At 29.0% G+C, this 27,726-nt stretch overlaps 1 protein-coding gene across 2 annotated transcripts in view; it reads right to left on the bottom strand.

Moving 5' to 3' along the window:
- The window catches only part of LOC111040213 (NADPH oxidase 5), an 84,715-nt gene extending 58,179 nt beyond the window's left edge, over positions 1-26,536 (bottom strand). The window contains exons 1-2 of one of the 2 annotated variants that reach the window (XM_022324030.1): positions 26,301-26,536; positions 18,779-19,180 (exon numbers count right to left, since the gene is read on the bottom strand). In XM_022324030.1, the coding sequence (XP_022179722.1) occupies positions 18,779-19,144 (366 nt within the window). In that variant the 5' untranslated portion in view covers positions 19,145-19,180; positions 26,301-26,536. Of the gene's footprint in view, positions 1-18,778; positions 19,181-26,300 lie in introns of those variants that run through there. The other variant, XM_022324031.1, reaches the window with a different exon arrangement.
- Positions 26,537-27,726: the final 1,190 nt, after the last annotated feature.

The following is a 27,726-nucleotide window of genomic DNA, read 5'->3' as shown; positions in this document are numbered from 1 at the left end:
ATGAATGTGCCTTTAACCGCCTGCATAAACGCGGAGGGTGAGTGTCGCTAAACATGAAGACGGATGATTGTACAAAATATGTTCTTACAATAGTGGCCCGACGAATTTTTAAGACCTGTGCACTTACACCAACCGGAACACTCGAGACTTGACGATCACTGCCTTGCCCACGATTAAAGATACTATTATCTATTTAGTCGTGGTCTTGGCCCAAGTCACAGATCACGTTGCCAGTAGCTGTTGGCAGAGTCGGTCGGCTACCTTTAGATAATTCTAACAATATAAAATGAGGTTCACCCACGCCGTATAGTATAAAAACGCGTTTCAAATGGTCCATCACGACAGAATCGTGCGAGTTACGTTTTGTTACTTCTTGTTTTGTAGCGCGGTTTTCACTATAATAATATACGTTCGTATATAATAATAAAAAAAAAAAATAGTAAAAAAAAATAATCGAAAAGAAAAAAATCTGGAAACGTCAAAAACATATTTTATGATGGGAATATGTGTAATAATAGTAATAATAATAGTAAGCTGTTTGTTGACAATGTAAGGGCAATAACAACAATCGTGCCATTGTCTTGCTTTGTAAAAACCGACCCAGTTATTTGAAGTATCCATGATTGGTACTATATATTTTTTTTCATTCTCTGGCAAGACGTGTAAGCGTACATAATATATGTCTTATTTTATAATTGCTCGTAACTGTACGTCCGTCACGTGAACCAAGGGGGCCAGTAAATCAAACACGAGCCGGAACGATTTTTCTTTTTATATAGGTGTATACCTAGGTACCTACACGCGTTATTGTACCTATTCAATAATATAATATTATAATGAATAGCTGCTTCCACGTTTCAAGTATATTATAATATTATATATTCACATTATTTAGACGCCCCTGGATTCGATTTGAACCTGGCCACCTAGGTCATATATTTGACGTGAAAAAAAAATAATTTCAAGTATACACCGCTCACAATAATGTACCTTTAATAACCACAGCCATTCTGAAAAGACGAACAGATTGTCGAGCACATTCGTGATTCGTGAAACGATTTTACTACATGCGCTAAATATTACAATACTAAATGTGTGCCCGCACTCCGGCAACATGTTTTGGTTATATGAACCTATATAGGCTATAGAGGCAATCGGTGTAGAGGATCTAAAACTGGAAATAAATGTATAGTTATAGGTATAGAAAATTTAATCTCATTGACAACAACATTTCAATCTTACACGTATCATGTGTACATACCGATCCTGATGCGCGGACGAATGATTTCAAACCACACAACTTTGTAAAAGTAATCACTATAATTTAGCTGTAATTCGGTCGAAACTAATCTACGATTGGCGTCTTCGTCTAGAGACCTTCTTGCGTTCACACGTCGTCGTCGCATAAGTCTTGCAGTCGTAGGAACCACAACTTTTCTGGATGAATATTGTTAGTCGGATACAACTGTATTTTTTATGTAATAATAATATCAAGAAGATATTATAGCTGCATCAGCTTCTAATAATTTCTCGTATCAATTATTTTTATTATATTATTATTATTCCCAATCAAGGTCTCGTCCGTGGTGCGCAACTGAAGCGGTGGCAGACCGATCAAAAATCAAAATGTGTACTTGAGACAAGTACAAGTCCATTGCACAGTAGTGAGGCAACGCGTAATCCGGCGAAAATCGCAACACCCTGACATGTGGGCGGTGCTTATGACACGTCTACACGTTCATTATTGGCGTTCAGATCCAAGGCGATCGCCACCTCTATATTATGCGAAAAGTGAACGCCGGCCCGTATATACTGTCAAGGTGACATATTATATTATATGGTAAAAGTTGATCGAAACCAGATCGAATACGATAAATGATACAAAACCGAAACCGAAACAATATATTATAGCTGTATCTATATACCTATAGGTTTATACAGTTGGGAATACACACTGAACCGCACCAATGAAAATGCGTATGTGGGAATATGGAATGTATATATGTATAGGTATATAACAGAAAATAAAAAATAGAAGTAGTGGAGTACCATTATTATTATTATTATTATTATAATGAAACTTTAAGAGCCCGGGGATTATACGCTGTCGGCTGTATCGATATAGGTAATATATATATATTAGATACTCGTATTATATTATACTATCCGATCCAAATATATCGTCGAGTCGGCCATAAATTCTTTAAAATATATATTATCATATAGATCTCGCAGCTTGTATTATATTATTATTATTATTATTATTATTATAACCTATGGCATTATATGATTATTTTACAGTCACAACATAAAATATTAAGAGTAAAACGGGAATCGACATAATCGGCGGCCGACGTACGTACGTAATAGGTACTGTAACAGCTCATTTTAATTCTTTGAACAATGACCGACACTGGACTTCAAACAACAACCTCAGGTTGTAAATTATAGTAAACTCAATATTTTCGGTACGCCCGTGGGCCAGCAGAAATATTCTATTTCATAAGCCACCTCCGCGGGTTACAGCACAAAGTATAGAAACAGAGAATAATATAAACATACGTGCAATTCGTGTTAGAAATTCGTACTTTAAATTTATGATTATTTTAATTAGAATAAATAATATTATGAACACTATGACGAATTAAATAACACGCATGACCATAAAAAAACATAAAATGTTTCTGTACACACAGCTATTAAAATATACAATTTTCGGACAAACTTCTAGTTGATAGCATTTTATTACATATTTTATTCACTAAAATGAAAATATATCATGTATTTGGAATTGAGATTTCGTATCAAAATATATGATCAAAAAATGCTCGTGAATAACAATTTTTATCAATTAAAAATTTTTTAATTTTTAATTTTATGAAATTTTAAGAATATAATATACCTATACCTATAATTTATGTCCAATAAAATAATGTGATATTAAATCAATAAATAATAATAAATGGTAAGTGGTATAACTATACCAATAACCAATAATTTCGATTTGGTTTTCTATATTATAGACGTTCTATAATAATACTATGTTATCTACTTATCTGTTCTGTGATTAGTTGATTATATAATATGACGTACGATAGTAATTTTATGAAGTATAATATTATCGACTATCGACCAGAGTATCATTGAGTATTGGGCTTAATTGTGATTTATACGATGTGTTTTACATTCACATTGCGGCTGCAAAGCGTAATGTATGTCTGTGTGTAAACATCGCGACTGCGGAGTTACACGTTTAACGATACTTGTTTACCGTTGTTACACACACACTTACCACTTACCCGGTCGCAGTGACTATAATCCCGACTGCAATACGGGCGTGAAAGAAAATTTCAAAAATGCACGTGGTTAAATGGTTCATGTATATTATATAGGTAGGTACCTACATTGCCGGTATCGATCCAAGTCTCATTGTAGTTTCGAGTACAGGCAAATTTATTGTAACGCAATCCACGTGCGTGTATATTAACACTTGTCTTCAATTATAGATGTATAGAACATTATAACGGGATAAAAGGAAGGTATATAGGGTACAACGGAACAATTATTATAGATTAAACGTAACATTATTTTTTTTCTTCGGGTTGTCATCGGAGATTATATTTTGAAATTGCTAACGATCAATATATAAGGTCATTAGAGAAATGGATTATTATTTCTTATACGCTTGTTAGTTCTAACAATATATGATGCGCTTAGAAAATATTACAATGTTACCCAATAATGTTGTCTACATTGTATATATATATTTATATATATTTTGAAAAACTTTAAAAATTAAAAAGTTTGTTTACTTAAATACTGTTATAGATTCTTGATTTATACATCACGTATTTATTTCGTCATTTCAAATATTTAAAAAACGTATATTTAAACACCTATGATGGGTTTACGCTATATACGGTGTTATCTACAGTGTAGATTCTACACACTACAACATATCATAAAAAAGTTGTATACCTACGAATAGTTAACTTTAAAACTATAATATGACTTAAACACAGTAAGTTTTTAGGGCGATGAAACAGCTCTTAAAGTTGGGAAATTACTTTAGATCGTACAGTTTAAACGTGTTATTTTTAAAAAGTCCCAATATATAATAATAATATAGAAGAAAGTGAAAATTATCAACGTAATGTTCATCTTTTAAAAAAAAAACTCAACGTCTGCAGCTTAAAGATTAGATCACTGCTTTATAAATGATTTGATTTATCGTTCTCATAAAATTCAATGTCACAAACATATTATATAAATCCATCCATTTAACTTTTCGAATGACCAATCGAATTACTGCGTGTTTATAAAATTATAACTTGTCTTAATTATTATTTATTACATCGTATTTATATTTTCTTAGTGTTCGACAAATACATTAAACTGTAAAATAGTATTGTTATTTTACGCCTTAATTGTAGGAAAAATGTTAAGCAAAAATCAATTCTATAGATACATAAATAATACACATAATAATATAATGATTATAGTTTAAATTATTGAAAAGTATGCTACATAATATGCATAGTAATATGATAATTAGATGTATTGAGGTAAATAAAAGCACATATAGTAAGAATAATATCAGAAATATGTTTGTATTAGTTTTTTAATACTAATAAATCATAATAAAATTACACCATTATCGCAATTGTTATGTAAATAATAAATTATTTTTGAAATATTTTTTTTTTTTATCATTACTTACAAGCAATAAGAATTATTATTATTATTATTTTTTTTTTTTTTTTTTGGTGCAGATATAAATACTGGAGAAAATAACGGTTCGATAATAAATCACGGCATCTAACTATATTATGAAGAGATACAAAACAGATGAAACATAATTATACATATGTATGCATACATATCATTTCACCAATATATTTGACAGATTTTTAGACCATAAATCGACTAATCGTGTGTTTTAATATTATAATATATAGCTGCTAGGCAGTTTAAATCCATACGTGAGCCTTAGCTTGCGAAATAATTATTCTTAAAATCGTGACAACCAAAGATGTTATTATTTTTGTTTAAATAATCGACACCTGCCTCTTTATTAAGTGCCTACCTTATAATTCAAAATAAAGTTATAAATTTAACGTTGACAACCAAACTGCTGATAAATACATACCTACTCGGTATCCACGTGTTGATTCGGTATCGGTATAATTATTTTTAGTCGCAATTAATCCACCTTATATTCATAAAGACACATTAATTATATTAAGACATAATAAAAAAATTATAGTCTTTATTTTTTTTTTCAAAAATTCCAATTATAGAAAATATCATGTCATGCACTCATGAAAGATTTGTTCTTATATATACTTTAAATTTTAAATATTATTCTATTTTCTAACTGAGTTCCTTAATAATAATACAATAAATTGTAAATTTCTTACTTATCAATATGTTATAAAAAATACAATATCATCTTAAAAATCTAGAAAAACTGATCACCCTAACACGTGCTGAACTTAGCGAATAGCAGCGTCCTCTCCAATATGTTAAGATAATATAATAAATTTAAAAAAAAATGTTGATGCAATTATTAGTTTATTTATTATACAATACCCTGAATATTATTTTAACTAAATGATAAAATTATTTGTATACACTATTGTTTAGTTGAAATACAATTAAATAGTTATGTACTGACCCACTGTTCAGTTACCGTAACAAGTTGTTACGTTATGACTGGTAGACATTTCCTAGATAAAGAAAGAAATGGACAGACGAAGGTATCTTTTCTGAAGTTTTAAGTACCACCTACTTATTTAAGATGTTTGATAACACAATAATTAGTGTGAGCTATACCTAATACAATTCTACTTAAAGTGAAAAAATTTTTTTTTTTTAGAAAATATATGTTAGTTATTAAGTAATATTATACAAAATAGTAAATATAAGTTAAAGTGTTACATATTAGCCTTATTTTTAGCTGATAATGAAAACAAATTGGTATTATTATTTAATTTGAAAATTAATACATAACGAGCAGCGACTCCGACGTCTCATAAATTATTCGAAATGTATGAAGTTAAATATTATTTTTAATATAACAAAACGCCAACCTGTTCTCTTTATTTCATAAAACGTTATTTATTATACTTTCAACTGGCTATATCGTATTATTGCGGTGGGTCAAGTTGGCCCATATTCGGTGGCAACTAAATCCATATACGTGCATGTATAACAAAGTAATGGCATGTACACAGACATGCATAATTCGTTACCTACACGTATATATTTATATATAATTTATAATATATTTTACATGTTTTAGTGTATTAGATAATAATATTATAATATACAGAGGCGTACTATAGGTTTAGACACCGGAGGGAAGTTATTAAAAATGATAAAACCTGTTATTATGGTATCTCTACCGACCACAAACGTTATCACCTATCTTTTGTGGTCCACAAAGTCCGAAAAACCGGTATCCGCGCCACTATTATTCACGCCCGACATCATAAACCTTGCACGAGTTTCTAGAAAATAATAAACATAATATTTTCCTCTCTTTAAATGTTTTTTTACTTCTCTTCGAACAAAATACAGAAGACGCACAGTCAAATATTTGGTAAAAAAAGGATAATTTTCAGGCCGATAGTGAGGACCAACAAATATTTGATAGATGATGTTTCAGTGTCTTTATAATGTTTATAAAGTAGGTACAGAAGTAAAGCGTCTTATCCGTCGCTAGTCATTATATTATCATGGTGGTCACTGTTAAATGGTATTAACTTTTAATAATAATCCGCAAGCAGAATAGACATATTTTATAATATGAATAATATTCTAATTGGCACCTGCCAAAATACACATAGTTTTAATATTTAAGTACCCCTATATACAAACGATGATGATATTAACATAAAGAAGTAATAGGCACATGGAATATTATTAAATATCAAATGTCTAGATATTTTTAGGTTTTTTAAAAACTCAAATCAAAATAATTTGTTTGATTTCAGTTTTTTTTGTATTATTATCAACATATTAATTAAGATTAGTAAGTTATTGTGAGAACAGTAAACATTTAAAATTTGAATTTCTATTTAATGAATTCAATTATTTTAGTTATTTTATTAAATTAAAAATTTTAATTATTGTTATGTAATGTTGATCAAGGTAGTTAATAGCTATATATAAATATTTTAATATTATTTATCTATGCAATATCGGTTTTATAATCTCCCTTCAATTTTCTACCAAATCTTTCGATATTTGTACATAAGCAATTTAAATAAAAAAATAATTAGGAATGCGATGATATCAGCTGTTATGATAATATTTAACTTATTAAAGGAACGTTAAAGCTTTACAATATAATAAAAAAAATAATAATTTAGGTCGAGGATATATAATTAACATATAATCACCTACATATAATAAGCGTCCATTAATTAAAAAAATATATAATATTATTGAAGTATCTGGTTAATAGTGTAACTTTTTTCTGCATACCTACTATTTGATTTATATAATGTCAGAGATACAGAAAGAAAATAACGATGATCTGTTTTCTGTACTTGAATTTTATGAATATTCCATTTTATTATTATCATGGTTGTACATAGTTTATGTGGATAGGTACACATTTTATTTTGATAATATTGTTGCAAAACGGGTTTGTCAAATCTAACAAACTAAAATAAGAACATTAACAATATTATTTTGATATAAGTACATACTCATTATTAATTACTTATATACTTTATGATAAAGAAATAAAATAAAATCGAATTACAAAAATCCAAATTAAATGAAGCAATTATATTATTATCGATTGTTGATATATCGAAAGTATGTGATCTTTTGAAAACATCAATAACATAATAATATTATATATATCCATAACGTGTTAAGCAATTGCAATTTTTGTTTTAAATACAAATATTTTTTAAATTATAGAACTCTATGTTGATCTGATGATTACATAATACGTATTAATGCATCAACAATTACTAAGTAAAACAATAATATTACTTGATATAATATGTTTTTATATATTCTGGAAGCATATTCTTTTAAACTGTTCAGAGTGCTTGGTAAACAAACATTTTTAATAACCATTAAGAATTTTTTTTCGGTTATATTATAATTTATACGTTATCATTAAAATTCCATTATATGTAACACGTAATACATCAAAACATATGAAGTACCTATGAAACAATTAATATTAATGGATTTTCTACAAAATGCAATTATTTTTTCTTTTTAATTACTTTGGGTAAGATATTACTTTATTTGATAAATATCAAACTTTAGTAAATCATTTAATAATTTAATATTACACTTATAACAATAAAACGTTCAGAACTATTATTTAATATTAAAATATTTTTAAAATGTATTAATTGAAATTTACTTTAAAAATACAAGTAAAGCAATGAATGCATAATTTACAGTGTAATCACCAATTTATATGATGGATGTGGGAATAGAAATTCAATTTAATTCGCTCGACTAGGTGCACACCTAATAAAATATTGATACTTTGTTGTCATTTTTCTATACGCTTGGAATAAGTACCTAACTATTCTGAGAAAATCAAATTATGACATCTCTTAAGAGCCCATCCCAATTTTACAACATTTGCCAACTATGGAGCTGTTATATTTGTTAACGTACTATGTGAACATTTTGGAATCGCTTTCTATACCAAAAAATTTCAACAAATTACAGAACTATAAGCCAATACATTCATTACCTCACTCATCGGAGTTTAAAATATAATACAAGTTGTGTTTTATAATAATGAATTAAAATTAATATATTATTTATATAATTTAAAACTGATACGTATAAGTTTATATATTTTAATTTTGATATTATATGTACACATATAAGTATCAAAACTATAATTAATATTTTAATGATTGCAATTGTATTCGTAACTGCAGTTTAAGGTTACCTAATTATAACAGATAATTAAAAATGAACATTAAATACAATAATTGCCTTAATGTTTGTGGATGCGTTTTGTATCCTAAAGGTCAATTATGTAATTAATTTTTAGAAAAATGAGAAAATATCAGCGAGTACCTCTAATTTATCATCACGAACTACTAATAAACATCAAAGCTTTTATTACATGTCTTAATAGTGTATGTAAACAACTATATGGATGAATTAGTTAGGTTAGATAGACTCTCAGATTTATTATTTAATAAACGTACGATTTATGATATTACGATTTTACGTCACAGATTATAGTTGCTATTGCAGGTAGTGGTGCATTTTGTGGGCATATGGCAATTAAAATGTTACATTAGTTTTTTTCTAATAAATTACTTGATAAAAAAATTGGACGAATGAGGTACCTATAAAGTATATTGACATTTAAAAACTTGCAATATGTTTATTACGTTTTGTGAAAAATCTTTAAAGTTTGAAATCATAAATATAATTTATATAACTATATATGATGGTATAATTTGTTTCAATTTTATTTTATTTTAATTTTAATATTTTGATAAACATCAGTTTAAAATATTTAATACCTACCTATATGCTATTTAATCAAAGAATTAGCGCTTGTATATATAAGTTGTTATTGTATTAAAATGGCTATTGTAAAGAATATATTAAAATATATTGTAATTCAAGTACTAGCTGTATAAAATATTTTGTAGTCAATAATTTTGATTCAAGAAAGTATTTGTATTTATTTAATGTTGTGGTATTGATCAAAGTGTATAACCGTTATAATACACTGTTACCTCTATCCATTTTATAATACCTAATATTACCTATTGTAATTAATATTTATATTATTATAATGTGTAACATCTTGTAAAAAATAATGATAGTAATTTTTTGGTAATTAATAAAATTAATAATAACAAATTATTAGTATTATTTACTGTTTATGTAGTTTTACAATAATATATATATGTAACACGAAATCAACGCTGTACTTCATTGACTAATAGAAATTATGTTATTCGAAAGTATAATATGGACGCGTATTATGTAAAACTAAAAAATAAAAAACATTGTGTTTAATTCATTACAGACATAATTAAGAGGACGGTTGACGGTCCTAGGGTGCCAAATGGATGAAATAGCCGAGTGTTTCACCTTCAACGACATTATGTTATGCACACACACGTCTGGCTTGGTCTAACCGATAAATCATTTCTGTCGACGGCGCGACCGCCGTCGCCGCCGGTAGCCCTCTCAGTTCAAACGAAATGCCGTTATGTTTAAACACGAGTAAAAAACTGACAACCGGCTGATTTCATCACTTGCATAATTATATAGATGTTTAAGAAAACAAAACTTAATAAATAAATAATAATAATCAAGATATAATATTTTTAAACAATAATATTACTCATAATTAAATTATTTCCGATCGCTGTAGGTACATGTGGTTTATACCGCGGTATACCAGCTATAATACAAGAGACACTGAGGCACATATAACCTACAATATATTATAATAATATTATAATATACACACCTCGTTAATCTAGGCGAGAATCAAGGGTGTCCGAGAACACAACATTTTACCCGCGACTCGACATGAACTTCGTGTACTAGCCGAGTCGTGATCGTGTGTTTTTCGACTCATTACTTACCATGGTATGATATTATATAGCAGTGGGGCATAACCGATATATTATTTATTGCCGCTTGCAACGCCTGCACGAAACGGTCATCGGGCTCGTCACATTGTTACGATCAAGGACCTCTCGTAAGAGAAAAAAAAATTAAAAGAAAGATTACTTCTCCTATGTACCTATAACACGCGTGATCGTATAAACGAATTATTATTATAACATCACGAATGTATTAAATCAAAAATATCAGTAACAAGGGGTTAGAAGGTGCAAATGGCGTCATTTAGGGGCGTGTTCGAAATAACGCGTACGGGTACGACCCCCACCGTACGAATGAATATCAGTTAATTGGGCAATAAGTCTAAGGATAGTTAATTTATTTCGTTATTAAAGTTACCTACTTAGTACTAACTATATTCAACTACAACAAGTGTAAAACTATTCGATGAAAACAAATTGTGGTATTTTATAGGTATCCACGGTGATCGATGCCATATACTATTATTTATTATAATATCTTATAATATTCGAATGATGGTAAATACAATATATATAGTGGTGATCTTTATCGTAGTACGAGCGCGTTACACAACCAATAATAATTATTTAGATGCCCGTCTATTCATTACATCGAGTGCTTAAGTAAACATCATTTTAGAAGAATTATTGTGTTTTTAAATAATATATATTATTCGCTCGGCTAGTTTGGATCACAGTTCATATTTATTAATTTATTATTATCACTCAGATATAGAGTAGTCAAATCGCATTAAAACAAAATTTATAAAATGGGTGTATGATATAATTATTATAAACATTAATCAAGATACTCGTATTCTAACACTTAATTAAAACCGTCAAAGGATTACAAAACACGTTATTCACAAGACGTTCCTTAATTAATTTAAGCCTGTGCGTATCTTTCTTAATGACCCTCGTTAATTTAGTACCTAGGATATATTTTATGATATTAACTCCATGAATAATGACAAAATCACATTTTTCAACAATTCAATAATTGTTGATTATTGTTTGGAACATTTTGAACTATGTCAAGGGTCAAGGGGTGATCACAAAGGCGTGTATTTTTAGGACAAGATATTTTTTACTATTTTTTGATTTGCAGACATCCATATTATCGTCGTTGGCACGAAAAAACCTCCTATATTCCAAATTTATGATTTGGGGGTTTCGGTGTCCCTGGATTCAGAAAAAAATAAGCTATAATTTGATAATAGCCCCTAATATATGCTGCTATCGTCTATCTTCATCAAATAATTAATAAAACATAATAAATAAAACCTCCTACACACCTATATACTATAAATCAGACATGAAATACCTTCTATGTGATGAAACATTTATAATATCATATCGAATATAATTCATAGAATATTCAATGTGATATTAAGAAAAAAATCAAATGTAAGGTTGCCAAAAAAACAAATTATGTCAAAACCTCCAATGTGGTAAAAAATGTATACAATATTTTCACAAATATTCAATTATTTACTCTAATTTTTTTGCTTTGTTTTAATTAAGCCTTTATACTATATTATTTACCTACTAAGATTTTAAGATTTGTTTGTAGAAATCATTGGCAATTTGTTTTTTAATTTCTACATTTTTTATTGAAAATCTGTCTTAGCAGTTAGCACATAATAAGACCTGGTTTTTCGTGTCATCTACGTTATTATAATATATTCTTCTTGCAATCCTGCGGGTATTGTGCGTAATTAATAATTATATATAATTGATTATATTGATATTATATTGAACTATTAAATATGGTTGATAATGGCTCGTCGTGTCCTGCAGGAAAACAGGAATTGAGCGCTATACATTACCGCTGCGTATAACATATGTCAAAAATAGCTGAAATAATGAATGATATTATATAAAATAGAGCAGGAAGAAGTTACCTAACTACCACTATACATATAAGGGGGAAAATCGCTGTTGACGTTGATTTACCGTCGTTATATATGTATAGAACCGCTGATAGCATTATGTCAGGAGGTCGATAGTAGGTATAAGAACATAACGGGGCCCACGAGATAAACGGCGATGCAACGTGAAATGGAAACGATGCTTTTGTTTTATGTTATTTTTTCATATATACACACACATATCCGGAATAGCTGCGGCGAGCGATTTTAATTCACCGAGTGCGGTGGTCCATTTGCAAACAATGGGAGAGACGTGGAATTTCACTAGGTAATTAGATCTAGAGCCGTGCATTCTGTCTGGGAGCGACAGGTTTGGTAGATTTATGAACTCAGTTCCGACTATATAATATATATAAAGCAGTTATTTGCCTCTCATTGAGATTTAAATAATATCCTCCGAAAGTATTATCAATTTATCAAGGTATGGGTATACCTACGATAAATTATTGCAGTTTTTAACTGCAGTAAAAATGCAATAGGTACCTATAGGATTGATATTTTTCGACCACAATATACCTATACGGGTACGTTTGCGGCAATTAGTATTATTGTGGTGCAGGCTAATTTTCAACACGTGTAAAATGAATGTATCGTGATTGCATCTATCCTCCGACTAAACAAGATTTTTTACTTAAATACCATAGAACTCACTATACACGGGGTTTTACATTAAATTTTGTATTTGAAAAACGCACTTTCTTTTACAGAATACTATACATAATAAAATAATATTCATTTCATTTCGTTTTAATACCTAATTAAAATCATATACTTAGTTAGTTTTATTCATTATTTCAATATATATTCAATAATTATTTAACCTATTAAATTAGATATTATACAGATTATTTTTTGATCAAATACAATTTTTATATACTGGAATAATTATGTTAATTTTAATTCTTATAAAGCTGCAGCAGTATGACACACACACACACACACACACACACACACACACACACACACACACACACACACACACACACACACACATACACGTCATGCTCAACTCGCTCTAATTATCGAATTTATCGTTTAAAATAATGTATACCCAAAGTTGGACGTTAGTTTATTTGCATAACGGGAAAGAGTACACGCAACACTAGTATAGTGTGTAGTAAATACGTATACATATAATATACACTTAGACCCGTTTATAACCATTACTGCACTATAATAACACAGTTAGGTATATTGCCGACGAATAATATCGTTGGATCGGCAAAAGTGTCTATTGAGATGACGTTAATTATTACACTTGTTCAACTAAAAGGTAAAATTTCGATGCAGGCCAGGTGATACACTTACGCACAGCTTTCCTTTTTTTATAATATTCAAAAATAACTTTCTACGTAATACAAAATTTTAACCGACATACAAAATTGGTTTTTTTACTCCGTTTACACCGAATGGTATATCAATAAAAAATAATTCTGACTTTTAACATATTATTCGTACCGTGTTCTAAACACTACATAGGTACATAAAATGTTTGATTGTTTGATTCTTATTTCTATAGAGTCTATAATACGAGTTTTGTAGAAAAAAGTTTGACTTATATACCATAAGTGTTTTTTTTTTAATTTGTAGCTCACTCCAATTTGATACTAATAATGTGTCATACTATGTGTGGGTAGGTTGGTATAAATTTGAATGTGAATGTGAGTATTAGTATTTTATTTTTCCTTGATATTTACTGAATCGGATGCGTTTAAACAAATAATCGTCAATTATACTTAAACTATAAAAAATACACATTATTTTATTACAGAGGTGTTTGTAGTAGTATGACGTGAACTTAAAAAATGTTGCGAAAAATTCTTCAATTAATCGTTTGGCAGTTAATAATATTATGAAAACACACCAAAATTCTAATAGCTATAATAACGTTTGTAAAATACCCTGAAGTCACAGGGACGCGAATGGTAATATCGGGTTCGTGATAAGTATAGCTACTGTCCAATTACGAGCGTTTCGAAAGTTTCGTACGCGATACGAATAGTAAATCAACCTGGATTCACCATTTTCAGAGATATACACTACTGGTTTCCACGATATACCTACAGCGAATGCAAAAAAAGGGTGTCGTAGACAATATCATTATCGTAGGCAGCTAATAATATTATAGACTTGAACGCGTAATATTAAATAACATTTCGTAATCATTATAAATTTACTACCATTGTCATACACCGTTTATTTATCCATAAACTATTAAACAGTTAAAGGCGTGCTGAGTGTCCTGGCTATATATTATTATTATCGTCATTATGTAGCTGTTTTATATTAATATATTTTATTCTTTATTATTTATAACAAATAGCGCACAATTAAACGATTATTATTATGGTGAATGGAGACATACGATAGACGATAGTAGAGTGTATTTCTCGATACACTCTATATACTTCTGGGTATATAATATATTAAATTGTATTAATTTTTTTTTTTAGATTCACAAATGATACTATTTATTTGATTCGATTTTTAATTTGTTATCAATTTTAAAGTCATTTAGTAAACGAATAACAGCAGATATACGACTATATTAAAACAGTCATGACTCATCGTGAATTTTTCGTTGCCATTATAAAACGTCATGAAAAGTGTAATAATTAATATAATCAGTGCAATGATTATTTTAGGATGATGAAAATAATAATTCTAAAGAAGGTTTTTCTTCTAATAATATATTTTTATCAATAAACTATTCAAAAAAACCTGAAATTTATAACCGTAACGATGTTCTCATTAATTATATGGTAGGTACAAAACATTCTATTGTTTTCAAAATTAAATTACAATATTAAATTATTACCTAAGTATATCATGCTTCCACATCATTCAATAATATTACTTTATAAGACTATAATATTATGCGTTTTAAACATTCACATGCCGAGGAAAAAAAAACTAACATTTCAAAAACATTACTTCGATGGTTAGACACCTATTTCAAACTATCGCAAAATCATGTAGTGATTACCTATTTAATTTATATTATATTTAAATTATTATTATATATTATTTTGTTAGAATTTATTTATATTTACAATCAATTTATAACACGCCATATCATCGCTGTTTGAAGTTCAGCCTTCAAAATACGAATATACTCGTTTACATTTTTGAAAAATAACACGGTCATCGCACTATACCTACTTTTCTATGAAAATAATTAATTTTACTTCTTAAATCATCGTTATTATTATTACCATACATAATTCAGTCGGTTCGACGGAAATGCGTGCGTATACTTTTCTGTTAAAACACGTTTTCCAAAGTACGTATAGTGCATGTAAAAAAATATTATGTACCTATATTGGTGGTTGAAAGATGAATTGGCGCGAAGAGGACTCGGTTATTAGCGAACACAAGTCACCTCTGACCCACCGACATTTTGTCGGCAACAGACAAATGACTTACTCTCCACTTTCTAACAGCACGCGTATATAATACACGAATGGGCGCGGGTGACCATCTTATAATACGCATCGCTAGTTTATACATGCGCCGTACGTTCACACTCGCATTGTGACCGTGTGTCATCATAATAGGTATATATTATAATATGCTACACGATTTGTTAATTGTTAACACGAAAACAATAGCTTGGTCGGGCAGCTATTAAATACGATGTACGAATGCCTCCCACCTCCACTCACCATCACCGACACTGACACCGACACACACAAGTTGCAGGTCGATCCATATATTCATCTAACGATGATCTACTGCCCCGTCACAATACTCGCCAATCGCTTATGTTCCATAAGGAACAGTGCCATATAATATTTACGAATAATATTGTTTATTTCGGATATTTTACTAATATACAATTGAATGATAGTTGTGTATAAGAACTACGACGACGGTCATTATAACTGGTCGTTATAAACTTGGTTTTAATTTAAATTTTCGATCCAGATGATTTATTCTAAAGGCTCAAGTGATATGATCTATTGATGCAAAATATTTGTTTCTAATAGTGATTTAAATGGAGATAAGAAATAAAGTGGATAAGAAATATACGAAAAATTGCAATGACAATACTATGATATGTGTTTAAATGAATTAAAACAATTATGCAGATCACTCGATGATGAGTGGTAGCAACAGGTAGTTTAAAGTCTTAAAGATAATAAATTTATCTTTTGCATGTACTATAGACCAAACAAAAATAAATTATATGGATATACAGACTCATAAAAATATGCTCAACTTCCTCGACAAAAAATAAGAACATAAAAAACTCATGACAAAAGTTATAAAATCTTAAATTTCTCACTAAACAAATCTGCCGATTATTAGAATCAGTTGATATTTTCTGCGAGTATACAACAAATACAAAATATAGGTAGGTACTAGCAAAATCGTCGATCGTTATTATTATATTTTACAAAAGCCTGCGAGAAAATATCATATTTTATAAACTCACAATGTAATTTGAGTTCAACACTTTGCATGTACAAAATTGAATTTCTAGTTTTTTTTTCATGAACCTACCTACATACTCGTACATATCACAATACAGCTGCTCGAAAGTCTCGATTGCGTTTCGAGTCGAAGAAAATCATTGGTCTGTATGCCTGAGACTTTGTTTCACTGCTGACCAGCAGAGGAGGCGTATAAACAATAACAATAACAATATATATATTAGATACTTACTAGTATAGGTTTACTTGCAATTGTATACGAACAAACGTCGGCACAAGCGATGACAAGTTAATATATGTTTAATTGTTCGTTCGCGTATATCATTGTTTTATTTGTGAGTTGTATGTTATTTTTTTTCCATCTCGAACGATGTCATCTATATTTCCCACACAACACGAGTCGTTTGACGTGTCCATAACGTGTGTCATGTTTCGTTTCTTTCCCCATCGCACATACACGCACGCGCGCACACACACACACACACACACACACACACACACACACACACACACACACACAACCACCACCACCATCATAACTCACCCTCTTGACAAGTTTTTACTCTAACTACATAATAAAACTGTCATCGACACATACCGCGAACGAGCTTTAATGCTTTCACGAATGTTATTTTTTCGATGCGTGAGCGCGATTCTCCTTATATGTAAATGAAACCGTCCGACGGTTTTTATTTATTACATTTTAATTTTTATTTTCATACATCCATCCACCCCCTACTATATATAGGGAACGTTTATTAAACAAAACACGTGCAGCGTCTACGTCGGAACGTTGAGGCGCCTATTATAGTATTAACGCAATCGCGTCTTGATAATCACTGGGTATAGGTGTCCAACACATCGCCTCCAGGCCGAGGAACGTTTTGGCTCGTGACACGATTTCGAACAGCTATATAGCAGCCGCAGACTACGACGTAGTCGGATAAAACGCAGTTGATGTTTTTTTTAAATATTTTAATATTTAAATTTAACAACACGAAACCCGTAAAAATCTTGTGATATTTAGTATTATATATTTTATAAGAATTCAATAGTCAATCATATTATATTCTGTTTCCCCCCTATATCGTTTATCTTTATTAGAATAAATGTGTAAGCGACATTTATACAATAGATGTATTTTTAAAAAAAAAACAATTATTATTCTTTCTATATATGTCTCATTAATTTAAAAGTATACGCATTTAGTTTTAAGTACAATTTAAAAATTAATTATACTCAGACACACTTTTCTATCATACAACCATGTGGAAATTAACATTTGCTGTCGTTCCTCATCCCTAGATAATATGTCTTATTCGAGTTTCTCAAGACCATAACCTAAATATTACTAATAAATAATCTATGTAACGATGATTCAAAGTGACGAAATTAATAATAACCTCGGCTATGATTTTAACTGCGTAGATCATCTAGACGCGGTGCATAAGACATTCACACTACAGCTGTCTAAGGAAAACCATCAACATTTGTCTTAAATAAATTATTTTAATTGAAAGATATATTATGTAATATACTACGACAAAATCTCGATTATCCAAAAGTTCGAGGGAAAAATTATGTATTTACACTTCAGTTATTGAAAGTGCTTAAAAAAATAAAAATCAACCAATATTATTACGTATCATATTATTGCAAGTACCTAAAGTGTTTCTTGTAAAACTTCGATGGGATTTAAATATAATATTGTTTTTTAGTTGAATTTCATCTTATTTCAGTTTAAACCACCTGCAGGTTCGATAGTATAGGTTTTTTTTTGAAAAACTAGTCTTACCTTGTTGAGTATTCCGCGCTTAAAGTTTTCTCTGCTGTATTTGCCGTTCACGCTCTCCAACTCCAGATGTTGAGCACACTTCCTTAACATTGACGCCCTCTCTCGTTCCTTGATGCTTTCCATTTCCATAGCTGACATATTTGGTGGTTTCCGCGTAAGTTCCACGTCTACCAGACCGTCTGCCGATGTCGGTACTTGGCTTAAGGTTCGGCCACTCGGACAACTTGGTTCCGTGTCGTCGTTGCGCGTGTATTTGTTCGCTTGAGGGTCTATGTCCCACGCAACGGACATGTCTCTAAGTCGACCCAACGACTTACGCCTGGTAGCTGTGTCGTCGTCACCGCGTACCGAGTTTTGTTGTTCCATGATGATTTCGGTATAGTTTTCAGTGCCTATGCATGTCTGAAAAATAAATTTAGACAATATTTAAAGTAAAAACGTGTAAGTACATTAAATTCGTATATAATAATATGATTAGTAATATATTATAATATTTTGATAGAAACTAAATCCATTAATAATAAAAATATAAGTAATAATTTGTATTGTTTGCGGTGTATTCTATAAATATTTAAATTATTCAAGGGCAGATAATATAATATACGACTTGTACAAAATACCTCAATATATTTATTGAAATTATTAACCATTAAGTGTTTTGTGAGTCATTGAGGTGAAAGTAAAAATAATATAGATTTATGTTGTTTCAAACTGTAAATCATCGAAGTATAATATTATTAGACTATAATATATTATATGCACGTTAATAAAATACAAAAAATTAACTCCTGGCCTCCACTCCTTACCAAAAGATGACATGGAGTCATAATGAACAGACCGAGAATCGAGCATACGTGGCTTACACATTGCTTCCTCGTGAAACGCGAAGAACCTATCCAATATGTATTATGCCTGCGGAGAAGCTCTAACTGTCAAACACGTAGTCCTTCTACACCGCCACAATAATTAAGCAATCAGAACTTCATTAAACATACCTGGGCACCTATATGAAACACTTGGATCCGATTATAAAAATTCCAACAAAATTTTAACTTTTCTAAAAAGAACCAAACTTTATAGGTAACATTATATAATTGTATAAGTCAATTTTACAATTTTTCTTTTTCTTCATTGTACATACTAAGATTAATCTTATTTTAACATTTAAAATTCTATATAGTATTCGAATATAACAGTAATTTTGTAAATATGTAAACTAATAACCTTAGTTGTCGAGGCTTTATAGTAATAAAAAAACACAAAAAAAACCGGTAAAAAATGATTATAATTTAGTAGCTATAATTTAATCAATTATTATTTTATCTTAAAACTATTACAGTCATACATCTCTTTTTAATTCAACGCGTTTATTGGAAAGTGTTATGAAATTGTTGTATACTCATATAATACTATCCTCTTTGTAATGAATATATATAGGCATAAGACTGCATCCTGCAGCATGCTATAAATTATGATATTTTTTAAATATGTTACCACATCGATTTGTAATATTTTATACCGAATGAAATCGTTTTATTTTGAGAGGAAGTCTGCAGTTTATTACATTCATCTATCATCAATTATGATTTAGCACCAACGTTTTCAGAACCAAACGGTAAGTTTCTAGGTGCGTATATCAATTCTTATTACCCGTTGACCGGTTAGGATTTCGTGAGTAGCCCGCCCAATCGATTTTTTTCTATTTACATTGTTCGAACAAACATACACATCATTTCGCTGTCAGATTGATCTCTCATACGGTATCCAAAACGGCACAGCAGTTGGTCGGTCGGTCGGTATTATTATTATTACTATTTTATATATAATGTTGATTGATCGGCGATTAAAATGGTGTAGGTACTTTATCGATCCCGTCGCCGTAACAAGATCAGTTCCGTTGGTTTGTACATGCATGTTTTCTTCAGGTCAAAAACGATGTCGTGTGTCTTAAGCGACCGGCCATAAGTCTCGAAAAAGATAAACGTTTGTATTGTAGTCACACAAGTCACGAATCACTGGTACTTATATTTACAGTAAATAATGACGCTAAAAATAAATGCTTGTACTGCTGCAGCCGAGATTGACGTATGACAGCGATTTTGTACCTCCAGACTCAAAAGAAATTAAAAATCTCATGTTGTAAATATTTCAAACGTTTGTATATGGACAAGCTTTAAGGCTAAAACGTTTTTCTATTCGTTTAAAAATTGAACGCAAGTCACAAAACATTTAAGTCACAAACAAAAAAATAATAAACACTAAACATTATAATAATACCTACTGGATTTATAAATTAAACCAAAATTATCTACTTGTGAAGTATGCGATTTTGTGAACAATACATTTGTTTTATACCTATATACATCTTTAATTTGAAAAAAAAAATATTTATATTTGTAAATATTAAATAATGATTCAAAAATGGGTTGAAACGAAGAAACAGCTACAAACATGTAATGATAAATTATTATCATCATCGATCTTTCGCTATTTTATAAGACCTTAGAACATTATCCCCACGTTCCATAAAATATCTTTAAGTATATTTTGTAATAGGCTACTATTTCCTATCAATAATAAGCCTCACTTCAGTTATAGTAAAATTTATTTTATAAGTGAAATAGTTGGATTCTTTATATACACTTAAACAACAAGCAGTAATAAGTATACAAGGTGGATTTCATAGAGATCGTAATATTTAAAACCAATGACGTTGAACAATTTTAAAACGTTTTCCTTGTAAAACAAAAGTTGTATATTTTATAACATAAAAAACCAGTGTCTGACGACCAACGATACTATAGCTCGTTTGCATACACAGGTAGGTAGCTAAAACCAATATTATAATAATTTCACTTGCGCATATTTATTTATTTTCTACACGAATGTTCTAAGCTTATAAATATTTCTTTGTACACATCTATATACATGAAAGCTTATTATATCGAAATAAATATAATGATATATTACAGGAAGATAAGTGGGTAAAATAAAGTTTTAACATATAATTACTATACATTTCTATTGATGCCTATATTAGACATTGGTGTACATATTATTATAATACATTTTAAAATCTATTTACATAATAAATAATGTATGCATATTATAATACCTTCCTATGTATCATATAAAAAGATATAATAAATAATACAAAGTAATAGTTTTTAAGAATACAAAATTATGTATTGCTTTTGTTTTCAGAGTCAAATTTAATAAGCAGCATTGCTAGAATTCAATATTTTAATTTTTAATTATACTGTTGTTATTCATAAAAATGTACTTATTTAAGTGAATAAAATCGTTTGTTGAACACAGGGCTACAACTTGGGTCTGTCATATTTTAATTTACTTGAGCCTGGACAAACATTTTTTGTACCTATACATGAAATGAGAAAAATCTTATTACTCCTACAGTCCTACAGGCGATCAGCCACCAGTTTTAACTTTATATTTTTTCGTACCTGGAATATCATTACAATGGTTAGCACTCTCACGATTTTATGAGGAAAAAATAACTCAAAAGAACAAATCCGAATGATAACTCAAAAAATTTTCAAATGTGATAAAAAAAATTATACAGAGGAAACAGCAAAACAATAAACCTACAATCCGTATTGAATATTGTTAATTTCATGACTCATTCAAGTAAACTTAATTATTTTATCATTTATCAAAACAATATTGCAGTTTTTCAGAAATATATTATAAAAAACAATATTTTAACACAAATTATTGAAGTTTAATTCCGAGAAAATTCAAAATTGGTCGTCCCTAAAACATTTTATCCGGGACACTAAATTGAAAACCGGTACAGTCCCTGCCAAACCGGAAAGTATGACAACTCTAAGCTAATATGTTATTTTTCCAAAAATAAATTAACTTATTTATCACCTTTAAATTAAATACCAACGTTAGATATGTTGAATATATTATTTTTTATTAAAAACGTGCAATTACGTATTAAATATTATAATTATTATTAAGTTTTTCTCAAAAACACAAATTTAAAAATAAGTATTTTTTGCTTAAATCACATATTTTATTAATTTACCTAAAACATTGAACTGTTTTTTTTATTTTAAAGTGTTCCTGACAAGATCATCTAACTTATTGATTACGTTTTACATTTTTTAACAGTTTAACAGATGATAGTAGTGCATAATTACTCACAAATGATTTACAACATTACAAGAAACTACATCGATAAATATATAAATGGTACAGTAGAATAAAATAATAGTATACATTTTATAAGTAAATTAAATTTTTTTTTTTTTAATTTATTGTTGTTGATATAGGGCGGCATCATTCGGGGACGTCCACACTTGAGCCGCCAGAGAGTTGGCTTGTCACTGAGTTTGAAGTATTTCGCGACAACATTGTACAACTATTACAATTATATACACAGCTATTGTAATCTTTTTTCCGTAAATAAATTAATAAATAAAAATATATTTTAGTAATATATATATTTTTACATTTCGTACATTCATACCTACCGAATTCTATAATTATAATAAAATTATACTTCAAGATTTTTAACAGCTAGAAAATAAATTCGAAAAAATAGTTATAGTCTATAATAGATACTATACTCGCTTGTTTGTAAATTATAAAACATTTGAAAAGCACAAACATATTATTATTAGGTACTTGTAACCGTATACTTTATTTGAGACTGTACTACTAACCCCCGGCCAGTATCATTTGCATAATGCTGCAGTACCATATAATAGCAGGTACCTAACTGTTAGTATTTTTTATTTTTTCATATTTCATATTTTTTTTATAACCGAGTTGTTTTTTATGATTCTATTTCACGCGAAACCAATTGATATAAACCAGTTGAATAATATTGTACACTGCAATTTGTGCAGTGTGCAGCGGCGCGCTCTGCTGCAATGGACAAATTAGCCTCATTTGTTCTTCCTCCGAGAGTCACACGTGTACCTATATGAATCATTAACTTCAGCAGGACAGCAGGCCGCATTATTAAAATAATCATAATATTATTACATATTTATAAGGAAAAAAAATCTACAATAAACAGACAGGTACGTAAATATTATATGTCCGGGCACGTTGGTATAATGTTTACACTTGACCACGTTATTGTGTCGTGACCGGCTAAATAAGCAATTTAAAGAAACCGCGATCCGGGCTGCGGCTATATATATTATCTATGTATAGCTCGCAGACCAATCGAGTTCGATTATAATATGTCTTTATGAATCAAAAAAGAGAAGAGAAAAAAACATTTGCACAATAATATTATTTATTGTAATTAATTAACGAAAAGTTGCAGAGCTTGTTCATATACCTACTTATAACATCGTACTGCAGTCGACATTTGATATAAATATTATTATACAGTCATTGTGTCAAGATAATACTCAAATTGAATCGGACGGGCGCTAGTATTAACTTAGGTCAGCACTTTGCCGCAGCAGCAGTAGCACAAGTGTTTCGTTGCTATATAATAATATTGTGCGATATTTATTACAGTCTTTCATCGGACAGAATCGATAATCAATCATATCATTATTTCTCTGACTGTATATTATAAAAAATAATACAGATAATAATAATAATAATGAATAACAGAAAAAACAGACAGACAGACGTACTTAAGTATATCATATAGTTAGCTATTAATTTTCGCGCAAATAGCCGGAGGTCTAATCCATGCCAAGTAAAACAGAAATCATACAAATCGAAAACTGGATCTACATACGGTTATTATATTTTTATGTTCTGGGCAATATTTCTCAATAGTTATGTGTATATTTGTCGAAGAATATTGATTGAGACGTTATGGATATCTTCATAATATTTTCCAAACCATATTTTACTGTCAAACAATAGAAATAACAAGTTTGATTATCGATACCTATTGGCTATTTGTATTACTATATACTAGAAAGAACGCAGTGGCGTTCATGATTTTTAAATATAGTTTCTTTTTACATAACGCAATCACGTTTTAAAAAACATCCGACCGAATATTCATACGACCCAAGAAGTCGAGAGCAATAAAATGGTATAGGTAGGTATTAAATACCTACTACTTCTGTACTGTTGGGCTCATTCTGTTATTAATCAACAAATAATATCACATATTATTATTATAGGAAAGTAATATTATGTGAACAAAAATATTTTGGGTATTTAATATTACCTACTTATAAGTAATATCTAGATAGGCGAAGTTATACAGAAATTAACATGCATATTAACACACACTAGATTATAACTACCAAAATAATATATTGATTTAATGCTTTCAAGTTGTAAGCAATAATGTTATAAATTAAAGTACAGAAAATGTGCTGAACATTTTTAAATCGATGATAATTTACGTAGTTTTGAATAATATATTAAATTCTGCGTACAATAAAATTTATAATATAAATCTAGATATGTGGTATACTGCATACATATTTTCAAATCACCAATTTTGGTACACTAATAAAATATAATGAGGTATAATCAAAGAATATATTAACTATATTATATTATTTCCTTGCGATTTAATTTCTCCGACAGGAAATAAAACATCAACAATTTCTAATTTTTTTTCATATAAATATTTTTATTATTAGGTATTTAAAAAATGTATCAATTGATAGAAAGGTACGTTGTACAATGTTCATGGATAATTATGTTATTCCTTTGATCGTTATAATATTTTATACCTATGTATACAAATGGTTTTGTCAATGGTATAATTATTGTACATCAATAAATTAAGGTTAAATAACTTTATCAATTAAAAACTAATTTTTTATTTTTAATATTTTTAATTTAACTATCAACATTACATTGCGTTATTAGGAATAGTTTTTTTATTACCTAACAATAGTTGTAGTTAATATTACTAAGTTATACCCCGTTACGATGTATATGTATGTATATTTTTTTTCTTAATATAATTTTAATTAAATAATTTTGTTTATTTCATGTTTGATTTATTAGATATTAAGTTGCAAACTATTAATTCTTTTAACTGTTGTTCAGCTGTTAATATTTATATTTATACTTGTTATCAGTCTCTCATATAATAATAGAAGTAGCTGATAATGAGTAACTATATTATTTTAAGATTAAAACAATTCAACGATTGTATTGTATGAACAATATTTAAAAAAGGTATGACCAGACTTTTGTCACTTATCTACATTAAATAAAATATGATTAATATTTATTGATAAAGTTTTATACATTTAGGTGTAAAATATATATTCATCGGTTATAATCAATAAAAGCTTACATTATGATGAATTTAAAATACATATATAGTAAAGACATGTTTATAGACATGCCTTCCAACTATAAAAACACTGCATGATATTAATTGAAAATAGTTTATATTAATAAACCTTTCTTGAATCATTTAAAAAAATTATCAAAACAGTTTATCAATACAAAAAAACAACAATCAATAATGTACCTACTTATTTCGATTTTTGTAATAGTTAAGTATTAATTAATTATGGTATCACAAATGTATTGAACTTACCTAAATATTTTATTTTCATACAATATTATATTATAATATAATGCGGTTATTATAACTTGCAACAAACAAAAGCACAACGAAAATTTGGAAATAAATTAGCACTAAAAAAATTAAAATTAAAAAAACGAAACTGTTAATTTCCCGAAACTGAAAGTAAACCGATAAACTAGACGAACTCGTGTTATTTTGCGTGTCGGGTGACCGGAGCCGACAATTGGTAACTGGAGGTTTAAAACTCGTCTTCTAGATACCCAGCATCCCGCAACAAGGCGGTATCCGTTCCTCTCTCTGCCCCTTCCCTTGTTTGTTTTATCTTATACGTACCTACAACTGCCCATTTGAATATACGATACACATTGCGACTATCTAATGTGTAACAACGATACGTTTAGCTAGTAAAATAAAAACGCACAAGGATTTTAGTGGAAATTATGACAACTCAAGGCAATTTCACTCACCGACGCTGACCAATCAGGCCTTTGGATAACGCCCGTTTCGTTAACATTTTCCCTCTATAATATAACAGTGAACATTTACAAGCCACAGCAACTAATGATAACTATAATAGACATTATTAAAGTATATTACGTTAGGTATCGTTGACTGCTCTTAAATCAATGCAAAAGTTCCGCAATGGAAACATGAACGATTTATGTATATAAATTCGTATATCCTTCGAATGAAGGAACAACAATGTTGACGATAAACATAATAGTGCACTGTATAATATATTATATAAGTAAACTAAAAAAAAATTCTCATTAATAATTTATAGTAAATGTCTTTTATATATATAAATATAGGTACTAAGTATATAACAGTCAACAATTAAGATTTCACATTATTTCTCTATACCTATATTTCTATAATAAAATAAGTTTTTTTAATAAGCTTCCGAATACGCACAATATTTATTTATTATGGAACATCGATATATTATATATATATTGTGTATAAACACTAATAAGTAGCTATTCGTTTAAATAGCTACAAAAAGAAAATCTATATCTCTATGAGATCGAATAGGCCCTACCTATGTGTTTGTACTTTGTAGGTCATTTTCGATGGATTTCATTTTGTTATTAGTTCCGAAAATATCAATAAAACTTGATAAAAGCAAAATTTATGATATTGGTTGATTAGAATCATGTTATACATTTCTTAACGGGTACACCCGATAATGTATTTTCTGGGCATTTTTTTAACTCAACGAAACCATATTATAAATTTAACTTCGTAATATTATAAAATTAATATATATTATAATAACATAATAAGGTTCAAGCAGAGTTATATATTCATTATAATAACCTATTAATATATAGGACCACTAAATAACGTATCAATTAATTTAAAAACGGTTACCATACACATTAATTGACACTTGGTGACAACAAGTTAGAAGATATCTATAAGATTCCGGTTG

The sequence above is a fragment of the Myzus persicae genome, unplaced genomic scaffold, assembly GCF_001856785.1.
Source record: "Myzus persicae strain clone G006 unplaced genomic scaffold, MPER_G0061.0, whole genome shotgun sequence".
NCBI lineage: Eukaryota > Metazoa > Arthropoda > Insecta > Hemiptera > Aphididae > Myzus > Myzus persicae.
This window is presented reverse-complemented; position numbering and strand designations above follow the sequence as displayed.